Genomic DNA, 20,378 nt, shown 5'->3' on the forward strand with positions numbered 1-20,378 from the left:
AAACACACTAATACTGATAATAGTGAAAATCGCTGCACTATGTACATGCTGTCCTACCTGTACACATGTGGGCCCCACGTAACCACCTGGCTCTGGAAAATGGGCAATCCTTTATTTGATGCACCATGCATGTATATGTACATATGCGCAATTCCTTGCTCCAAAAAACTCCTGACACCGTTAAACAACTTGCACCTTCCCCTCCAATTAACCGATGGTCCATCTTCCAAGGCCTATTAAATATGGGCCAAAGACCCCACTAGTCAGTTTCTTTTAAAGACATATTCTAGCTCAAAACCATAAGAGGTTTTTGTGTCTCCTTAACCCCCTACCAATTAGAAACTTAATCCCAAACCTTACAAGACCCCAAAGAAGTCCAATATTTTCCTAATGTCATGTCGGAGAATGGACTCGGGCTGCAGCACCTCTTCTTGGTCCTCGATCTCCGGTGGGTCTTCAATAGTTGGTTCTTGAGGCGGGTCTCCTTTGTAAGTCTTTAGTAGGCTCACATGGAAAGCGTTGTGTATGAGCCAATGACTGGGCAACTTGAGTTGATAGTCCATCTCATTGATTGGTTTAAGAATTTAGAAGGGACCATAGTATCTTTTTGCTAACTTAGCATAGTACTTTTGGTGTCCCATAGCCTATTCTTTTCCATTGTGTGGCTTAATCGAGCCTTAAGAAATTTAAGCAAGACCCAATCATTTTCTTTAAAGGGTTGGTCTCTTGTGTTCTTATCAGCAAGCACCTTTTTTCTTTGCTGTGAGATAGAGTTAGCATCCTTAATCTTCTGGAAAGATTCTTGTAGGTTTCGGCTATACTCATCTGCAATGAAGATCTTCTTCTGTACCTTAAGTAGCAGGGGACTTTTGGATCTTCCCTCTATTACCTCAAAAGGTGCTCTTCTCGTGGAGGTATGTATAGTGTTATTGTAGGCATACTCCACTAAGGGTAAGTACTTCTTCCATTGGGACCTTTAATCTACTTCCGTGACATAGGATTTTGGTAGATCAAGAATTGTTGGGTTAGCTGTTTCACTTTGGCCATCTATTTGCGGGTGATAGGCCGAAGAGAAGTTTAGCCTTGTCCCTAAATTCTCAAAGATACCCTTCCAAAAATTACTGGTCATTCGAGGGCCTCTATCCAACACTATGGACATTGGCAAGCCATGGTACTTGAATACTTGTGATATGAAGAGGGTTTCCATTTGATGGGCTTTGATGGTCTTTTTTACAAGTATAAAATGAGCTTGTTTGTTGAGCCTGTCTACTATCATCCATATTCCCGTATTCCCATGGATAGAATTAGGCAATCCAAAGATAAAATCCATGGATATACTCTCCCATGGTGAATTAGGGATTGGCAAAGGTTGAAGAAATCCAGGTTGCCTCCCTCTATCAAACTTCGTCTTTTGGCATACCACACATTTAGAAACATACTCTTGTATGTTTTCTTTCATGGCAGGCCAACAGAAATATGTTTCAATCCCTTTTAGGATAGACTGAATTCCTCTATGGCCCACATAAGGAGGAGCATGAGATTCATACATTACTTTCTCACGTAGTAAGTTATAAGTAACGCATAGTCTATTGCCATTGAGAAGATAACCATCTTGTAAAGTAAATGGTTCCTCTTTCTTTCCTAGTGCAAGGGATGAAATCACATCTCTAAGATCAGGATCACTAGCATACTCATCTATCATAGAAGATAGATCATTGTGAGTTGCTATGGAAACCGCATTCACTCTCAGTTGTCTTGAGAGTGCATCGGCTACTTGATTATGCTTGCCAGCAATGTGAGCAACATGAAAATGAAATTGAAAAAGAAAATTTGCCCACCTCATTTGTTTGTCGGAGAGTTTGATCTACGTCATGAAGTACTTAAGGCTTTGGTGATCCGTCCGCATAATGAAAGGAGTCCCCAATAAATAGGGCTTCCACGAGTCTAAGGCATGTAGAACTGCAAGGAGTTCCTTTTCATATATGCCTAGAGCTTGCTGAACAAGGTCGAGCCTTTGACTTTTGTAGGCTATGGCGTGCCCTTCTTGGAGCAAAACAGCTCCAAGGCAATCACCACAAGCGTCACATTAGACCTCAAAAGGATTTGAGAGATCCAACAGTGTAAGCACAGGTTGAGAGATAAGCTTTTCGAAAGCATTTTTCTCCTTTGCAGACCATGTATACCTAACATTTTTCTTTGTTAGGCCATGTAATGGTCTCACGATTTGTGAGAACTTTTCTATGAAGCGTCTATAGTAGGCACACATACCTATAAAGCTTCTTACTTCATGTAAATTCCTTGGATTAGGCCATCCTTTTATTACCTCTAGCTTTGATGGATCCATTTGGATGCCATCTTGAGAGATAATGTGACCTAAATGTTGAATCTTTTGTAAGAAAAACTCACTTTTCTTTCGATTAATATATTCTCTCATAAGACTTAAAAAATTACCTGGAGATGTTTCTTGTGTTCGACTAGTGAATTAGAGTAGATGATTATATCATCAAAGACCAGTAAAGGTTCGGTGAGGCCTGAATAGCTTCTCCATCAAGCAGTTAAATATGGTTGGTGCATTAGTCAAGCCAAAAGACATGACAATGTATTCGTAAACATTAAACGTAGTGCAAAATGCGGTGTTTACAATGTATTGATCGACTATCCTTATTTGATGGTAGCCACTTTTTAGGTCAATCCTACGGAAGTAGGTCGACCCTTGTCACTTATATAGGGCTTCTACTCGTGGAACGGGAAACCTATTCTTGATAGTGATCCTATTTAGTGATCTATAGTTGACACACATACGATATGTGTCGTCTTTCTTTTGCACTAGTAACACGGGTGAACAAAATGGGGATGATCTAGGCCTAACCATGCCCTTCTCAACTAACGCATGCACTTGCCACATAATCTCCTCTTGTTGAGCTTGAGAAACTCTATAAGGCGGTTTATTATGCGGTGAACTTCCTAGAAGAAGTTCAATTGCATGGTCATCACTGCCTCGTTTAGGAGGTAGTTCACAAGGTATGTGCGTCAATAAAAATCTTGAAATCCCTTGAGAAAATTGGATAACTCTAATTCCTTGTGATTGTTTATATTTTCTTTTGTTAAAGCATTAGGTTCATTTTGAGAATCTTTAACAAAAATCATGTACACGGAAATAGAGCTCTTTATTGACTTATTGAAAGCTTGCCTATGTACAATGGGTATGGTGTTACCCAACTCCTTGGCATCTATGTACATATCTTTTTCCCTGAACCTAAAGTAGATTTTCTTTTCAGGGAATTTAACATTGGAAGCCATGCAGTCAAACCATGGTGCCCCTAGGATTACATCCTCATGCTTGAGCGGAGAGATAAAGAAGTCCTCTTTGTCCACATAGCTTTGGACATGGAGCCTCAATTTCCCAATTAAGGGAGTGACTAAAGCTTCTTGCCCCTTGAAAGCACCATCGGCGGGTAGGACATCTCCCATGTCATAGGCTTGGATGCCTAGCTTGGTGAACAACTCTGTGGATATGAAATTGTGAGTAGAACCAGGGTCAAAGAGAATAAAAGCATCATGTTCTCTTACCTTTCCCCAAGCATGGCATAGAGGAGATCCTTTGTGGTGCTGAGCTTTCTCTTCACAGATTTCGACCAATAGGAGGCTCATTTCATGTATTCTTATGGGGGCAAGCACGATAAGCATGTCCTTGCTCCCAGCACTTGAAATAGCACTTATCTTTACGATAACGCTCAAGCTCTTCAGGAGAGAGTTTATTTTTACCTTTAGAAACTCCCTTCTCCTTAGCTTTGTTGTTGTTGGCATTGCCTTTAGGAGACTTTTGGACATTGTCCTTCCCCTTAGGCTCATTGTTACAGTCCTTGTTCTCCATGATCTTAAGATTTCTCTTAGCCACTTGTTGGAAATTTATTTGTGAAGCCACCATGGTATTGTCTATGATCGCAGATATGGTGTGTGGCCTTTGAAAGTTGACATACTCCGCCATATCTTAAGTTAAGCCCGCACAAAATTGTTGTTTTTGCTCTCCAAAATCCATCTTTTGAAGACAACGGCTTTGAGATGTAAGTCCCAAAACTTGTCTACATATTTGTGAATAGATTTGTAGGGAGAGTGCTTCAAGCTTCACCATTTGGTGAGTACTTTGTCTTTGGCATCAGTAGCCAGAAACTGCTTCATGATGGAAGCTCTTAAAGCTTTCCATGTTCATGGAGCTTCACCATTTTCCCATAGGCTAGACCATTATTGCCTAGTGGACATTTGAAAATGCATAGCTACATGGCATAGCTTAGAGGACTCCATGAAGCCCTCATCTCTAAACGCTGCATTGAATTGTTGAATGAAGGCCAAGACTTTGTCTGTAGCACCAAAGGTGCCATTGTAGGTAAGGATTTGAACTTTTTGAGCTTGGACGACCTCTTCCACACAGCATAGAATTTCCTATGGCCTCTTCTTTTTGGTGGTTCAAAGGCTGCACCATCACTTTCTTCAGAAGAGGAAGAATTCGAGAAAGATGGAGAAGAGGGTGACCTCTTTCTCACCTTTTGTTTCCCTTGTTCCTCCTTGTCTGCACCATCACTTTTGTCATAAGAGGAAGAGGATGAAGAATATGGAGAGGAGGGTGACCTCTTTCTCCGGGCCTTTTTCTTCTCTTGTTTTATATCATCCCTCTTTGAATTATGGTGTGGAGAAGTGTGCGATGGTCTTCTCCGTTTAGGGGGTGATGGAGAGCATTTTGTCCGCCGTCTTCATGGAGCCATCTCTGCCGAGGTGACAGGAGACTCACTTCTTTCTCGTTCTTTTGGTGGGGGCTCTTGAGTTCTTCTTTGGGAAGGAGATGCGTCGTCAAGTAGTAGATTTTTGAGCCCTTCGTACGGATCCTCTTGTTCTTCCCAAATCGGAGAGAGGCCTCTTTTGGAAGTCTCACAAGGAGGCTTCGTAGGTACTCTCTCTTCTTGGTGGGGAGTTTGGAGAATCCCATGAGCACATAGTTGCCATTGCACTTCACTTTGGAGGGATGGATTGGCCATAGCTTGTTGAAGCCTAGAAACAAGGAAGTTAACAAGCATAGGGGCATCAATAGTAGCTTGCTCATTAGCAAAATCAAAGCTATCAACATTAATTTTACTCTTTGTACTATTGTCAGCCATTCTAACAACTTTTAGGTGTAAAATTTATTTAGGTGTACTTTGGCACTTCAAGCCCTAGTTGCTACTCCTCTTAACCCCTTTACAAAAGCCCTCAATCTCCTGTACCCATGGCTCGAATATCAATAATTGCAAGCAATAGAAAAGAGGGTCTTTCAACACCAAAATAGTACCGGCTCCTGACAAGCTTCTAATAGCTCAACAGTGGTTAAGCCGTAGGCAAGCCCCATAGGACTCCACTATTAAGACCATAGCTCTCGACGATGATGCCCCATTATCTACAAGAAGCAGGCGCACTGCAAGGCTAAAAAATTCCTATTCTACTTACTCAACTGCAATTAATAATACCAACCATTTATAGTTAGCTTGAGGACCTCCCTTCTTGAGCAAGAAAAGAGAAACCTTGTGCTCTCATACCAATGTAACATCTAATGTCCTAATAACTTGTGTGTAGTGGAAAACAGCGTAAACATAGTGAGCATTTCATTAGAATAGATTCCTAATGAGCATAGCAAGAGTGCTTGGATGGAGAGAGAAACAAAAAGCATAACACCTAGTTAGATAGGCACGAACAATACTTCAAAAGAGAGAGAAATTAAGCTATTGAAAACAGTTGAGGACCGGATTTACATGAAGCTGTCCTCCCGTCCAAAAGGCTTTGTATTATAGGTTTCACCCATCAAGTGAGACATTTTACAATACAATACTTTGTGTTTCTTCAATAACTTGGTGCAATGAAGATGGAAGCTTCAAGCACCTAGCTCACACTTATAAAAAACAACATCAATTCCCTCATGGTCCTAGACCCAAGACCTCACACACCTTCAAAGATGGTGAGAGCTAGCGGGGTATGAGAGTAGATTGAGAGGAAGAAGGAGTATTCTTATGAGAAGAAGTATATCTCCTCACATAATCACTCATAAAATCTTAGCATAGCTTAGTAATTAGCATGGTAGAGTAGATGAGCATGCATTGGAGCCTAGCTCTTGGTTGGATTTGCATCACAAATCCAAGAGTTGTTGGTGTAGGCCTCCCTTCTCACAAGCTTGGAGTAGATGATGAGTTTTCCATTAAAGCTTGAGAAGGAGAGAGAGTCTTCTTTTCTTCACACATGATATTGTGTTAGTGTGTGTGTCATATTGCCTTGCCAAAATCAGCCTCTTCTCTCTCTTGGTCGACCCCTCTTGCATTTTACTCATGTTGGCATCCTATTGGACCCTGCAAAGCTTAGCCAATGGTAATTAAGAAGCATAAGTGATAGCTTTGTGACATATGTCCCCCTTTTCCCTTTGTGAGAGCTTTAGGTAATTAAATAATGCAACTAAACTCTCACTGGACCCCTTAGGCTTCTGGCCAATAGGAATCGGGCAATCCATTGGGTTGTTGAATGCTCATTGGATCCCTTGCAAGGCTGTCCAATAGTCTTCTAGAGAGCATAATTTCTATTGATTCTTTTATCAAGTGTTTTAAAATGAATTAAACTTAATGTACTCTAGCCTAATTCTCATTGGTCCACCTCTATGGCCATCGAATAGGATTTGAATGCACCTTGGGGGCAACTGGCCTAGGGAACTGACATGTGTCCCTTATTACCTTTGTGTAAAGGGAGCTTGTAGAGTGTGTGTGTGTGTGTGTGTTTCTCTGTCATACCCTACAAGAAAGTCTCGCCCCCTCCAAGATAGGGATGTGGGAAGACTTTTGAGTCTTCCCACAAGCATCCAATATTTTCTAGGTTTTGACCATTGGACCTTACCTTTGATTTTGGAACCTTAGCATTTTGGAAGTCTTAATGGGTTGAACCTTAGGGTCTTTGAAGCCCATTGTTGCACATTGATCTTTTGCAGATGGCCCCCCCTTTGGATCCCTATTTTCCCTCCTTTGTATCCCTATTGTGACCGGTCTGCCAGCTTAACCAATATTCTAGCTTTTTCTCCCCTGGTACTTTCCCATATTAAATGATCAATTTAACATGAGAAAATCATTTAGGAGAATTAGATATTAGTTATTATGAAAAGCATAAACATTGTGTTAAACAACATACTCAACATGCTTAACAATATACTAGGCATGTTAACTAGCATAACATATTGTGTTAACTAGCATACTCTATATGCTAGGTAGATTACTAGGCATGCTAACTAGCATACTCATGGCCTGCTACCTATATTACCTAGCGTGATAACAAGAATTATGAGTATTATGTATAGAGTGGTTACTAGAATCAGTCTACACTAGATGAAAGTATGCTATTGATCAACATATACAAGTTATTATGCACTAGAGATGCAACACATAGAATGCATAAGTTATGGCATAAGTATTTGATCGATCACTTGAGACTCGTCTATGAGGTGCACTTGGTGTTTTATGTAGCTTTTCCTCTTGTTGGGTGAAATAAGAGTCTCCAAAATATTCCTTAATTTCATCTGTGATAGGGCTATGACGGTGTTGCTTGTGACATGTAGCCAATGAAAATAATCGACTATCGACACTAGGCTTCGTCGGTCTCGTGATTTCGCCTTGGACAAGCTGCAGCAGCCGACTTTTAGGACCCTAGAGAATTTTGCAATATGCATGTTTTCCTTTGAATTCAACATCATCTGCAATGATGCATTCTTCAAAAATAACTCCTCATTAGAACCTGGCTGCTTGATGGTAGACAGTGTGTTGCGCATAGTGGAGACAATTACACTCTGCACAACAGCCTCCTCCACTAAAGACTGATCATGGATTTCCCAAACAAGCAGATATTGAGCAACAAGATTCCAAACTTCCCACTTTGCCTCTGTACTAAAACCTTTAGTCCTACTCTTGAAAGCTCTCACAATCCCAGAGGAGATTTTCTTTTTCTCCTCATCATCGACGAGAAGATGTCCTCGCTCATCTTTCATCTGTTTGCACTCCTGCTAGTTTTACTCTTTCTTTATTTCTCATATTTTGTGATAACAAAAGAGCTGGATCATAGGAGTTGTAATTCATTGCCTGTAATGGATCCCTTCTTATTTCTCCTGAGGACTATAAATGTGCATAATACATTACTTACTTGAAATCACTTAAATGAATAGCTGTCAACAGTTGATGTTGTAATTCCAAACATGTCATCTCCAAACATACAATGATGTGACCAACTAAATGAGTGGGCTACCCACAATATTTGCTTACCATCATATTACAACGCACCCTCATTTCTAGCATTGGAGCTAGTGGCAATAATGTTGTATGTTGGTTCTCCATATATGTAGGTCTTTGTCAGAGATAGGAAGAGAGCTCAACTTTGACAACTCAACTCCGAGGCAAGATGCCCGGCACAAGGAACAAAAGTGACACACACACACACACACACACACACACAGGGAGTCTTTGATGCTCTGAGAGAGTGAGAGGGAGTCTGTGCTCCACACACACACACACACATAGACTACAATACGCCATGTCATCTTCAATAACTGAAGAACCAAGCCACACCCCAGAAGGAAGGGAATGAGTATATTTTTTTTGTACATTTTAAATTCAAACTAAACTTGCTCTTTGGTTTTCCATATATGCTAACAAGCACAAGTAACTAGCATTGTCCGGGAAAACATTTTTAGTGATACATCAACATGCTTATAGTCTCTCGGATTTTCACATCTTCTAAAATACTCGTTTAGCACATCTTCTAGAATTTGGCTAACCTTTTCTGTCTGACAATATATTTGTGGATGATCAACTGTACTCATGCTAAGCTTAGTCTCAAAATTAGCAAAAATAGCTCTCCAAAAGTGGCTATTAAACTTTCTATCCCGATCAAAAACAATGTCTGAAGGTAGACCATAAAGTCGATATAGATGCTCCAAAAATAATTTAGCCAATTCATGAGCCTTAACATCTGACATGACATAAATAAGCCTAGCCATCTTGGTTAACCTATCAGCAATTACCCACACAGAGTCACGCCCATTTTGTGTCCTGGATAATCTGATGATTAAATCCATTGAAGGAATCTGGAATTTGTCACAATTGTAGCATAGTCAAGGTAGTCCTTAACACTAGGTTGGTAATGGGACACTTTTATGTCCTGGGACACTTTTATGTCCTGTTAAGTGACCATTTTCCTTGAATTATGTCAAGAGTTTCAAAATGGATTTTGAGGTGCTATCTGTCTAGAAAGTTGTCTCATGAGCTGAAAAAAACTCGACATTTTTTTGGAATATCAATTCCATCTTTAACCTTGTCCTTGCACATCATTTCACAACCTAAACTGTGTGAAAAAACGGGTCCTGTTTTTGGCTTTTTTCAACTTTTTGCAACTATACCACTCTAGAATTCATGTTTGCGAGGTCTATAATGCTAGAGAACTATCTTTAGTAGTCCTCAACATGTCCCGATGCTTCTAGGGAGAAATAAATGTTAAAGTTGTAAGTTATTACCAAATTACAAAAATTATCAAATCCTGTTTTTTAGCCAATTTTAGCTCTTCTATGATTTTTTTGGTGGCGTTCATGATATCCAAATGCAGTTTTGATTTTGTATGTCCCATATTGTAACATAAAGCTAATATTCCTTGAGTTTTGGGGCACCTAATACCCTATTTTGCATAGTAGACAACGATGGTTGATTTTTTCAATTATAGAAGAAAACGGAACATTCTAGTATATCAAGTATAGCTTTTTCAATATTGTTAGTTTCTTGTGACAACTACATGCATTTTGTAGGTAGTAACCATATCTAGTCATAAGGATCAAATTTGGCTAGATATTGAATAGTTTCTATGGGATTCTACAACTCATAATGTTGAACCCAGTTTTTTCATGTTTGCTGTATTTAGCACTTCATCTTTGTCCCCAAGATTCCCCTTGGTAAGAGATGTATTATTGTTTTGACATGCTCCATGGCTCCTTATGAACCTAAAGGACAATAGGGAACTAAGAAAACATGCATATATTATTTGTATTGAGTGTGGCTATAGAAACTTTGATGATAGGTTTGCAGAATGGTAAAAATTCAAGTTTTTTGTACCTAGTTCTTTTGGCAAAACAAAAAATAGTGAGTGAGAAGCAATCATATATTCTGATCACCAACCCATTGAAGTTAACTAGGGAATTTATCTCAAGTCCTACAAAAATCCCTAATCTTATTTTTATGCAACAAAGCGTAAGAAATGACTGTTTTGATGAAAATGTACTGGTCCATCAACTTTGGAGGCTTGGTGTGACCAAAAGATGAGAAATTTTAAAAGTTTATTATTTTTTCCATGTGTAGTAGGCCTTGAATTATAACCTCATGAAAGGATTTTACAAAATGAGTGGATCTACTATGGTTTTGGAGGGTTTTTTTAAAACCCTGAAAAGACACTTTTATGTCCTGTTAGGTTACCAACCTAGTGTTAAGCATTTCCGACAAAAAAAAAAGTCTTTTAATAAGACTATAAGTCTTATTAACACCTGAGTGTCCCATGATAGGGCTATCATGACACTCGTAGAGTATCTTCCACCTTAATTATTGATCCCTTGGAACAAATACTCTACCGTTGTAGAGTAGATAACCATCATCTATGACAAAATTCTTCCACTTGAATCTATCTTGAACAATCTCATTGGAAACCCTCTTTATTTGGATCCCTTTTAATAATCGTTTCCCATATCTTGGTATATGCAAAACCATCCTGATATTTTTCTTGGATTGATGCAAGTAAATCAGTTACAAAATAAGTGAGACTTAACTTATTTATCATAGGCATTCTACTAAGGGAATCCACTACTATATTGTATTTCCCTTTTCAATACTTCAACTTATAATCAAATTCTAGAAGGACTTCAGTCCACCTAGCCTTGCGCTTTTGAGCTTTGTTTGATTAGAGAGCCATTTAATACTCTCTTGATCAAACACTATCATAACTTTAGCACCATATAAATAGTGCTTCCATTTCTTTAAATCATGTACAAGAGCATACAACTCCCTTTCATAAACTAAATAGTTTTGTTGTGTGTGGTCTAGCTTTTTGCTTTTAAAAGCATTGGCTTGATCCTCTTTAGAAAGAACCACACGAATAGCAAAATTGCTAGCATCTATTTCAACCATAAATGGTTTATTAAGGATCCGCAATAAATAAAATTAGAGCTATAGCTATAGCTACTTTTAGCTTTTGCATGCTTCTTTTTTGTATTTTCCCCCACCCAAAGGTTTTTCCTTTGTCCTTGAGTAGGTTAGAGTCCTGCTACCTTGGCATAATCTCTAATGAAACTTTGATAGAAGCCACAGATTCCTGGAAAGATCTGTAGCTCTTCCAAATTCTTCAAATCCAACCAATTTAGAATAGCCTTCACTTTCTAGTTCATTCTTGGGTAAGAACTCTTTCAAAATGACCTTTTCAAATTGAGCCCAATCTTTGAGGCTCATCTACCATTTATAGGCCTTGGGGCCTAGGGTGATTCTCGCCTCGAGCACATGGTACTCTAGAGGGGTGCTTTTAAGCCTACATAAGTCTTGCAATTTTTGGAGGTAGGTGTTTACAGAGTCTTTGTTTCTTTTCTTTTCCTCACCGCTAGATTGGGGTGGTTTCATATCCTTTAGAATAAGATTTTTCCTAGCCTTAATAGAATGATCTTGAGAAGGAATAAACTGCTCCTTGGGCACTGTGCAGACATCCTTGGATGTGGACAAAGTGTCTAGCATTACCGATTCTTGAATTTTTTTTTCCTTCTCAATCAATTGATTGAGCTTACTCAATTGGGTTTTCATAGCATCTAGTGCACTAAGAAAAGTTTGCATTTGCATTTCCAGAGACAACATCCTAGTCTTCATGCTCCTCGCAAGAGACAACATCCTAGTCTTCATGCTCCTCGCAAGAGACAACATCCTAGTCTTCCTCTCATCTTCCCCAGTCTCAATCTACATCACAGGGAGATCCTCTTTATGTGTTATGGTTTTGGGGTGGGTATGTACTCACGTTTCCCTTACTATTTTAGGTTTAACTCTCTCTCTCTCTCTCTCTCTCTCTCTCTCTCTCTCTCTCTCTCTCTCTCTCTCTCTCTCTCTCTCTCTCTCTCTCTCTCTCTCTCTCTCTCTCTCTCTCTCTCTCTCTTTCTGATGTTTTACGGTTTCAATTAAACTCACTAAAATTTTGAAAAGAACGTAAACTAGTCATTCCATTCGTCGTTACGACAAAATAAGTGTCGTGTGTGAACACGGTCTTCATAAAATACCTACCTCACCTTTATGAACTGTGGCAAAGCGAGGTGATTGAGGGGGCCGTCGTCTACAAGCCTCAGAATTCCAAAACCAACAAATGTTGTGGTGTTGTAATCCAGCGGCTCATGAATGCTAATTGGTATTGAAACCAATTAGGCTACTGAAGTAGGCGAGGAAAACCAAATGGATAGCTGTGACGGTTGCCGCTGCAACAACATATCAACTAACTCAGCTAACTAAGGGGCTTCAAGTGGCGGCAGCACGCGGCTTTCCCCAAGTTGAGGGCGGCTTTTCTTATATGGCAAGCTTGGAGTGCAGGTAAGGCAGCGAGCGGCAGCAGTAAACGCTATGACGAAAACCTGCCCTGATACCAGTGAAACGTGTGCCTGAGGCACCGCCAGCCTCAACACTTGGGGGGCTCTCAACTAGCTTCTTGGTTGGTTGTCGGAATACCTATGCAAGGTGATGGAGGTGAAAGACTCCCCCCGTACGCATGACTGTTATGCACGGTGTCTCCTTTATTAGATTGATTCATGCTATGTCCATTGTAATCGGGATAATGCTGAGGGAGACATCTATTGGGGGTGAGCCTTGTTGATCTCCGTGCCAACTTCAAAATGTGTTAAGCTTGGTCTTGTTGGTTGTGTATCTAGTTCAATAGGACTTCATAAGCCATATTGGTTTTCTTCTTTTAATATACTACAGAGTCAGTACTGCTACAAGAAAAAGGAGAAATTATGTCTGATATTAAAAAAAGGCCACAAATCAAAGCGCACATGATTGTGAACTAATAGCCGCAAGTTGTCATATCCAAATACAATTGGACGTGATAAGATTGGGTTGTGTAGGTCATCATAGTGTATTTGGGGACTTCTATCATTTCTAATGTTTATTATTAGTATTCTCATAACGATTTTTTGTTCATGAAGTGCCACACTACTTGATACAAACCTTAAGGCGGTTGATCATTATTTGGTGGCACATCTATCAATGGTTTATTTTGTGCAAGAGATTGTGTCGATTTGGAGCTAGTAGAGCTTGTGATTAGCAATTTGGGCATTGGGTCACTTTGGTCCTTGCATTGCATGAATGACAATGAGGAAGAGATATTGGAATCTGTATCCTTTGATGGGTGTCGTTGCCTTCTTCTGTTACAGAGATGCCAAGCATTCTTCACATCATTATCACTTCGGCCTGGGATATATGCAGCTATTTGTGACCATCTGCACCATAGTCCACAAAGATAGGTATCAAAAGAATATTTGTGTGTGTGTGTGTGTGTGTGCACGTGTGTGTGTGTGTGTGTGTGTGTGTGTGTGTGTGTGTGTGTGTGTGAGAGAGAGAGAGAGAGAGAGAGAGAGAGAGAGACCTATTGCCAAAGTGCGCCTGCAAGCAAACGAGTAAACGAAGCTCTTGCGAAGAGAAGGGACCATGCTTCAGGCCAGGACGTAAGTAATTAACCCAACAAAGTCGACAACTCTTAGGGGAATGATGTTCAAGCCCTGTACAGCTACAACCATTAGTTGGTGAGTGTTTCTAGTAGCTACATGGGTCAACTAAACACACACTCACACACACACACACACACATAAATAGTGTCCCTATCACCCATATACATCCCAACAATAGACTGTGCAATGCACACACCATTGGAAATAACGGCCTCATCATTGATGACTTACACTTGTGCAATTCTAGAGGGATCTGTACCATGTGGTTTGGAAGCAAATGAAAACATGGAATATTCCTACAAATAGAGAGAGAGAGAGAGAGAGAGAGAGAGAGAGAGAGAGAGGCTTTAATTTCTTACATTACCTGCCAATATTTAGGGCCTTGATCTAGTTATAAGCCTACAAGTTGAGAGCCCACGAACATACCCATTATATTATGACTCTCTTTCTTTCCGGTTCTCATATTTGAAATTTGAGAAAAAGTAGCCCTCCATAAGCGACCTTTGATAAGTTTTGAGGTAATTGGAGATTTCTAGAGGTGATCTGTAAGTGATCTCGAAGTTATTTTGCATCTTTCATTGCATCATGGGAAAATTAATCACAAAGTAAAGCTTCATAAGAGTGATTGCAATTATTTAGTGCTTTGCTCCACAGCTTTAACCTAAAGTTCTACAAGCATGCATGAGAGCACATTAAATGTTGCATTTGAGTTGTTAAAGCCAACTTCAACGTACAGTGGTCCAACTTTGTTGATGCAGTCAATAAACATGGTTAAAGCTTCAACTGACAAAGCTATATTTGTGACATGCATCCCTCTCTAGTTCAGCTCCTTGAGTAGCCAACGGTAACACATCACTCTAGGATTAGAACTTTGTGATTGTGCACTAACCATGCTAAGTGGTTAGGAGTATCATGCTACTACAAGACATGTTAGCTCTAGCATTGCATTACATAACTTGTAGCTCATTATGCATAGGGATTATATGCACGCACACACATATATAGTGGCCCTATCACCCACATACATCCCAACAATAGACTATGCAATGCACACACCATTGCAAATAATGGCCTCATCATTGATAACTTACACTTGTGCAATTCTAGAGGGATTAACTAAGCCATCGATTGTGCATCTGTACCATGTGGTTTGTAAACAACATGGAATATCCTATAGATTTCTCGAGGTTGAGAGAGAGAGAGAGAGGCTTTCTTACATTACCTGCCAATATTTAGGGCCTTGATCTAGTTATAAGCCTATGAGTTGAGAGCCCACCAATAAACCCATTAAAAAACAATCCTGAACTATTATGACTCTCTTCTTTCAGGTTCTAATATTTACAATTTGGAAATTTGGTAAAAAGTAACCCTCCATAAACGTCCTTTGATAAGTTTTGAGGTAATTGGAGGTGATAGACAGAAATTCTTAAGGTGATCGGTGATCGGTAGGTGACCTCAAAGTTATGTGCATACCATTTATTTCGCATCTTTCATATCACCATGGGAAAACTAATCACAAAGTAAAGCTTCATAAGAGTGATTGCAATTCTGCTTCAGTGCTTTTTTTATCTATTCTATACTGACAAATCTTGCATAGGATAAATTTGTCTAAAGTTATATGTCAACTAGTTAAAGAGTTGGGGCTCCACAGCATTAAACTCAAGTTCTACAGGCACATTGTGACCATGAGCATACCATATAACCATTTGAAACGAGAAGTTGAAAAGAAAATGATGAGACCCTTAAATGAAGGGACCAATGTACAAAGGAGCATTTCTAAACAAAAAGTCGAAATGAAGTGATGAGCTAAAATAAGGCATTCAAAAATTTGTTTTAACCCACCAAAAACTTGTAGTATGATGACCTCATAGAAGTCAACATTAATTATTGACTGGAATTTCCCATCTAAAGGAAGTTCTCTAACTTTCAGCCTTTTGCTTGAAAGTCTTAAAATTTAAGGATTTAAGGATTTGGGAAGATTCACCTCTTAAAATGTAGGTGTATTACATAACTTGTAGCTCTTTATGCATAGGGACTAGATGGACCTAGAGAGAGAGAGAGAGAGAGAGAGAGAGAGAGAGAGAGAGAGAGAGAGAAGACCGCAAGGAGAATCTAGGATGTCAGAGCAAGAGACCTCAAAGATACATCCAACGAATTTTGAATCTTGCTACTGAAGAGGTTAAAGTCCACAAGTTATGAACTCAAGGAGTTGGGACTTAAGAGGGCCTTCCAAAGGCCTTCAAACATTGTTGTTTGAGGGTCGCTCACAAAAGAACCCTTTCCATGGCCCTCTAAAGTCATAGCCAAATCCGAAAGTGTTGCTGCCTTGGGGGGTGGTTGAACCACCCTCCACATTTGCCTCTCACCTCCGTGACTGGTGTTAGCTAGTTCTTCATGAGCAGTTCAAGCTTTTCGACACTGCAAAAAGAAAACGCAATAATTGAACTAGGGAAGCTGCCTTTCCGTTTGCGCACGCATGTGCACACAAACTATATTAACGTCTTTATAAGGCCAATGTGACCTATGAGACCAACCCCTACATACAATGAGGCACATCTCCCATATCAGAAAAAAAGAAAAGTAAGCCTAAAACTAAAGGCTGAAATGAGCTACCTGGCTTAGAATTACATCCATGGTCCAAACATACAGTATCACTAAAATATCCTCTCCATGAAGTGTCTCCCTCTTGGGAAGATGTAGGTCTGTGTGACTGAGATGTTGTGGCATCTGCTTCAATGGCCCTCAATGATAGCTTTGTTCGGTCTCTGATGTGGGTGGCATCTACGTCAACTCATGGATGGGCATGGTTGTCTCGATCGGGTGGGTGAATGCTACTGCTCTATCCTATCCAAGGTAATACCTCTTGAAGATGAAGGCCCCAATAGTGCGTCTGTGTCGGTGTTGATGATGCAAGAGCGGTGTTAGCAGCACTACCCATACTCAACGGTGTACGAACAAAGAAGTCAATAACTGTCTTTTACCTCAATGGGGCCGGTGTCTCCTGGTAGGCACTTTTTTCCTCGCAGGATGGCTGCTTGGCGTCTGTGGAGCTCCAAGAGAAAGAACCGCATACATCTTTAGTCCTCAAATGCATTATTCTCTGTAGGGCCCAAAGCCCTCTCAAAACAAGCAGTGGTAGCTCACCGCACATTTGCAAATGTGATGCTCCTTTCTTTTCCCAGAGAGCATATACTCACACAAGTAGAACCCGTGGAGCCAAGAGATGAGCCTACTACGTCGAGATTAGCCAAAGATAAGGGCAAGGCCATCGACACTCACCAAGCAGTCGATTGCCAGCTTTGCTAAGGTCTTCCAAGAAGCTCTAGACAAGGTGCACATAGAACAGGATAAGAATGAACAAATGGGGGAGCTACTAAAAGAGGTCATTGCCCACAATGACGCTCTCGAACTTCAATGCCAAGCCCAAAACAAAACAGTGCTTAAAGCAGAAGAACTACTGCAAAAGCAAAAGATCAACCAGATAATGAAGCCATCTGTGAAGAGATGTGCCTGGTGTGATTAAGAGTGCAATAAGAATAAGAGTGCTCAAAAATATACTTTTCTATAGAATCTTGAAACACTGCATATGGAAACAATATTCAAAGGGTTTTACACTAGATTTCCAGAAATTTTGTAGTTGTTTCATCTTGAAATTTAAATGTTAAATTTAAAGTGGTGAATTTCTTCATCTCTCCTTTACATGATGAAGAAAGCACAGAGAGATGAAGATGCCACACCTTCAATAATGTTATTGAAGATGTCTCCTTCAATAACTTCCTACTGTTTTAGTCCGGCAGGCAGACTACCCCCGCGCACGCGCACGCGCACGCGCACGCACGCACGCACGCACACGCACACACACACACACACACACACACACACACACAGAGGAGGTTCCCCTACCGGTGAGACGAGCAACGTGAGTCCAATTGCCGCAACCAAGCCTCTCCACAGAGCAGCACAGGGCGTCGTCGTCCTCATCGGGCGACCACAGTCGCTTGCGCATCCTCTTTACTTCAAAGCGGTCCATCGCATGAAGGACATCTTTTAAATGACTTAATTAGCCTTAATTAGCCTTCCCCTCTCTCCCTCCACATTCCTCTCCTCCAAGATCTGCTGTCGTTTGCCCATTTCTCAGCTTTGTTTGTACCCCTCGATAGGGATAACTACAATTCTCCTCCTCACACATCTTGGTCACCATTTGCTTATGCAAATTAAAATGCAAGTACGATTTGAGAATATTTCTTTTAACATGAATCTTGCAAGATGCTTGCCTTCACATGAAATGCAACAGGCAATATTGTGTAGGCGTGGAGGCTAGGGAGGCCAAGGTGACCCACGGGTAGCGACACAAGTGGCAAACCAAGTACGAAAAGCGTGGAGCACATGGTAGCAAGCCAACCAACGAAGATAGGAGGCAAAGGATACGTTCATTCAAAAAAAAATTGTAACTTGGGGATCGTGAACAAATCACACAAGCTTGGCTGGCGAAATGGTTGTTGATTGCTTCCACATCGAATCTGGGAAGATTCGATGTAATAACATGACATCGAGCTAGTATGCAAGAAAGGATATTATGACCACGATTCACGTGTGAAGGTGAATCTTTGATAGATGCTTCATTTGAGTTATTAGGTAAAAGGCATAGAAGCGCATGCACAATTCACGTGGCGGCCATGGAGGCGAGCAAGGACATAAGATGGAGTGAAATGCAGGTAGGAGCACAGGGACAGCTAGCAGACCATATAGCAAGAGCAAGGCGGCCACATTTCAAAAAGAGTGAGGAGCATATGGCAGGCCTAGAAGACCAATGCATTTGTTTTTTTTTAATTTGATGTCTCCAATATGAAGCAACCAAGCTTGTGGGGCGAAGTGGTCTAGTGGGTGTGAGACCTTTTGAGTGTGCCATGACGAGCTCGATCCCCGCTCCTGGGTGCTTACATCAAAACTTTTGTAGAGGATTTCTTCTGGACCAAATAGGGCCTCGGCGATGGCGAATCTCGGGAGATTCCCTAAAATAAAATAAAGATAGAGCCAGTTCAAAGATCATCGACTATATAATAATATTTTCACTCTTTGAGGTGCAAAGGTGGAGTTTCATGTGAGATCTCTCTTTCCCTCACCGCTTACCCCTAAGACGTTTAACCACCTTTCACCCATGGCATCCCCCGTCGAAAATTGAGAAATCCTCAAAATCCATGAAGAGTTGGGGATAATAGTGAACCAATACAGATATATGGGTGGCAACATGCATCTCACAAGTTATAAGCTATCAAGATATTAGGATGTGTGTGTGTGTGTGTGTGTGTGTTGAGAGAGAGAGAGAGAGAGAGAGAGAGAGAGAGAGAGAGAGAGAGAGAGAGAGATGGATTCTCAACTTGCAGCGTGTCCAATTAGGGGGGTAGCCACCACTTTGTTAAGGACTAGTGTTCCAAACAGCATGTCTAACATCTTGTAGGTAAAATGTTAGGAGTTGGGGACTTGTCCTATGTTTTATGATTTTTGGTGTGTATCCTTGCTTGTCTACATGGACCCTAATTGAGGGATACGCATGCGATTGTCATGTGCTTGGTCCTAGGTGTGATAGAGGACAGGTGTGTGTGTGTGTGTGTGTGTGTGTGTGTGTGTGTGTGTGTGTGTGTGTGTGTGTGTGTGTGAGAGAGAGAGAGAGAGAGAGAGAGAGAGAGAGAGGCCCTGTTTATTAGAGAATAAAGAACTTTTATTTGACCCTTCTTATTGCACAAGTCCACGAGGCCAATTGACTAGCCTCACTACACCATGCTTAGGTTGTGTAGGTAGTGGATTCAAAGTCCCCTAGACATTGGGGGATCCAGTTCGGCATGAGGAGTGCACTTCATTTCAATGTTTTTTTTCGCTGGGTCCATACAGGCCAGTGCACATAAGTGACTTTTTGGTGGCTTACTTGTATGCCTAAAAGCATCAATCTGGCTCTATGGTTTTGGATAGCTCTATAGGACCACATTCGCACATGGAAACTCTTATCTAAGATAGAACCAATGTTATTCTCTACTTTGGAGGCTGATCCCACTACTCACATAATTGCTCACCTTGTTAAGAGTGAAATCCCACATTAGGGAAGATATTCCCTTTGCTTTGGGGTGCAGTCCCACAGAGAACTTTCAAAGAAAAACTAAATCCTCGCAAGTCTCCAAGATACAAGTTTGTTGGGAAATGTTTTTCAAGCTTCTTCATAGCACTACAAGGGTTTAATCAAGTTGAGAGAAAGGGCCACACGTTGGCATCAAGGGTGGTTTTATATATATATATATATATATCAAACACACACACACACACATTATTGTGGATTAAATTCAAAATCTTTTGCAATGAAGCACAACCAATGGACATGTCTTTACATTCATCAAACGTGAGGATGATGATTTGTGTAATGTGTGAGGAGTTTAGACACTAGTATTGGAATCATTTCCAAATGCTAAGACCACTCCAAGGTACAACTTGAGACAAGGGGAGGAGAAGCACAAGTTTAAGGGAGGGAATTCTAGGTTTCTCATTAGGCATCTTATCTCTTGGCATTTACATTCACTAATAGTGCAAAGGCATGTTTCAAATGTGGAAAAATAGGGCATCT

At 40.6% G+C, this 20,378-nt stretch overlaps 1 protein-coding gene across 2 annotated transcripts; it reads right to left on the reverse strand.

Annotated features, from left to right (window-relative positions):
* Positions 1–13,045: 13,045 nt before the first annotated feature.
* LOC147464074 (transcription factor MYB46-like) lies at positions 13,046–17,936 on the reverse strand. 2 transcript variants are annotated; one of them, XM_086492641.1, is made up of 4 exons: positions 17,672–17,810; positions 14,195–14,311; positions 13,687–13,819; positions 13,046–13,540 (listed from the first exon to the last, which is right to left on the reverse strand). In XM_086492641.1, the coding sequence occupies exons 2-4, from the start codon at positions 14,229–14,231 to the stop codon at positions 13,270–13,272; spliced, it is 441 nt and encodes a 146-aa protein (XP_086348767.1). In that variant the 5' UTR covers positions 14,232–14,311; positions 17,672–17,810; the 3' UTR covers positions 13,046–13,269. The 2 variants fall into 2 exon arrangements, with proteins under 2 accessions (XP_086348767.1, XP_086348758.1); XM_086492632.1 differs by lacking the exon at positions 14,195–14,311 and having other exon boundaries at positions 17,672–17,936.
* Between the last annotated feature and the right edge of the window lie 2,442 nt (positions 17,937–20,378).

Source organism: Adiantum capillus-veneris, chromosome 2, assembly GCF_014529385.1.
Source record: "Adiantum capillus-veneris isolate H3 chromosome 2, ASM1452938v2, whole genome shotgun sequence".
NCBI lineage: Eukaryota > Viridiplantae > Streptophyta > Polypodiopsida > Polypodiales > Pteridaceae > Adiantum > Adiantum capillus-veneris.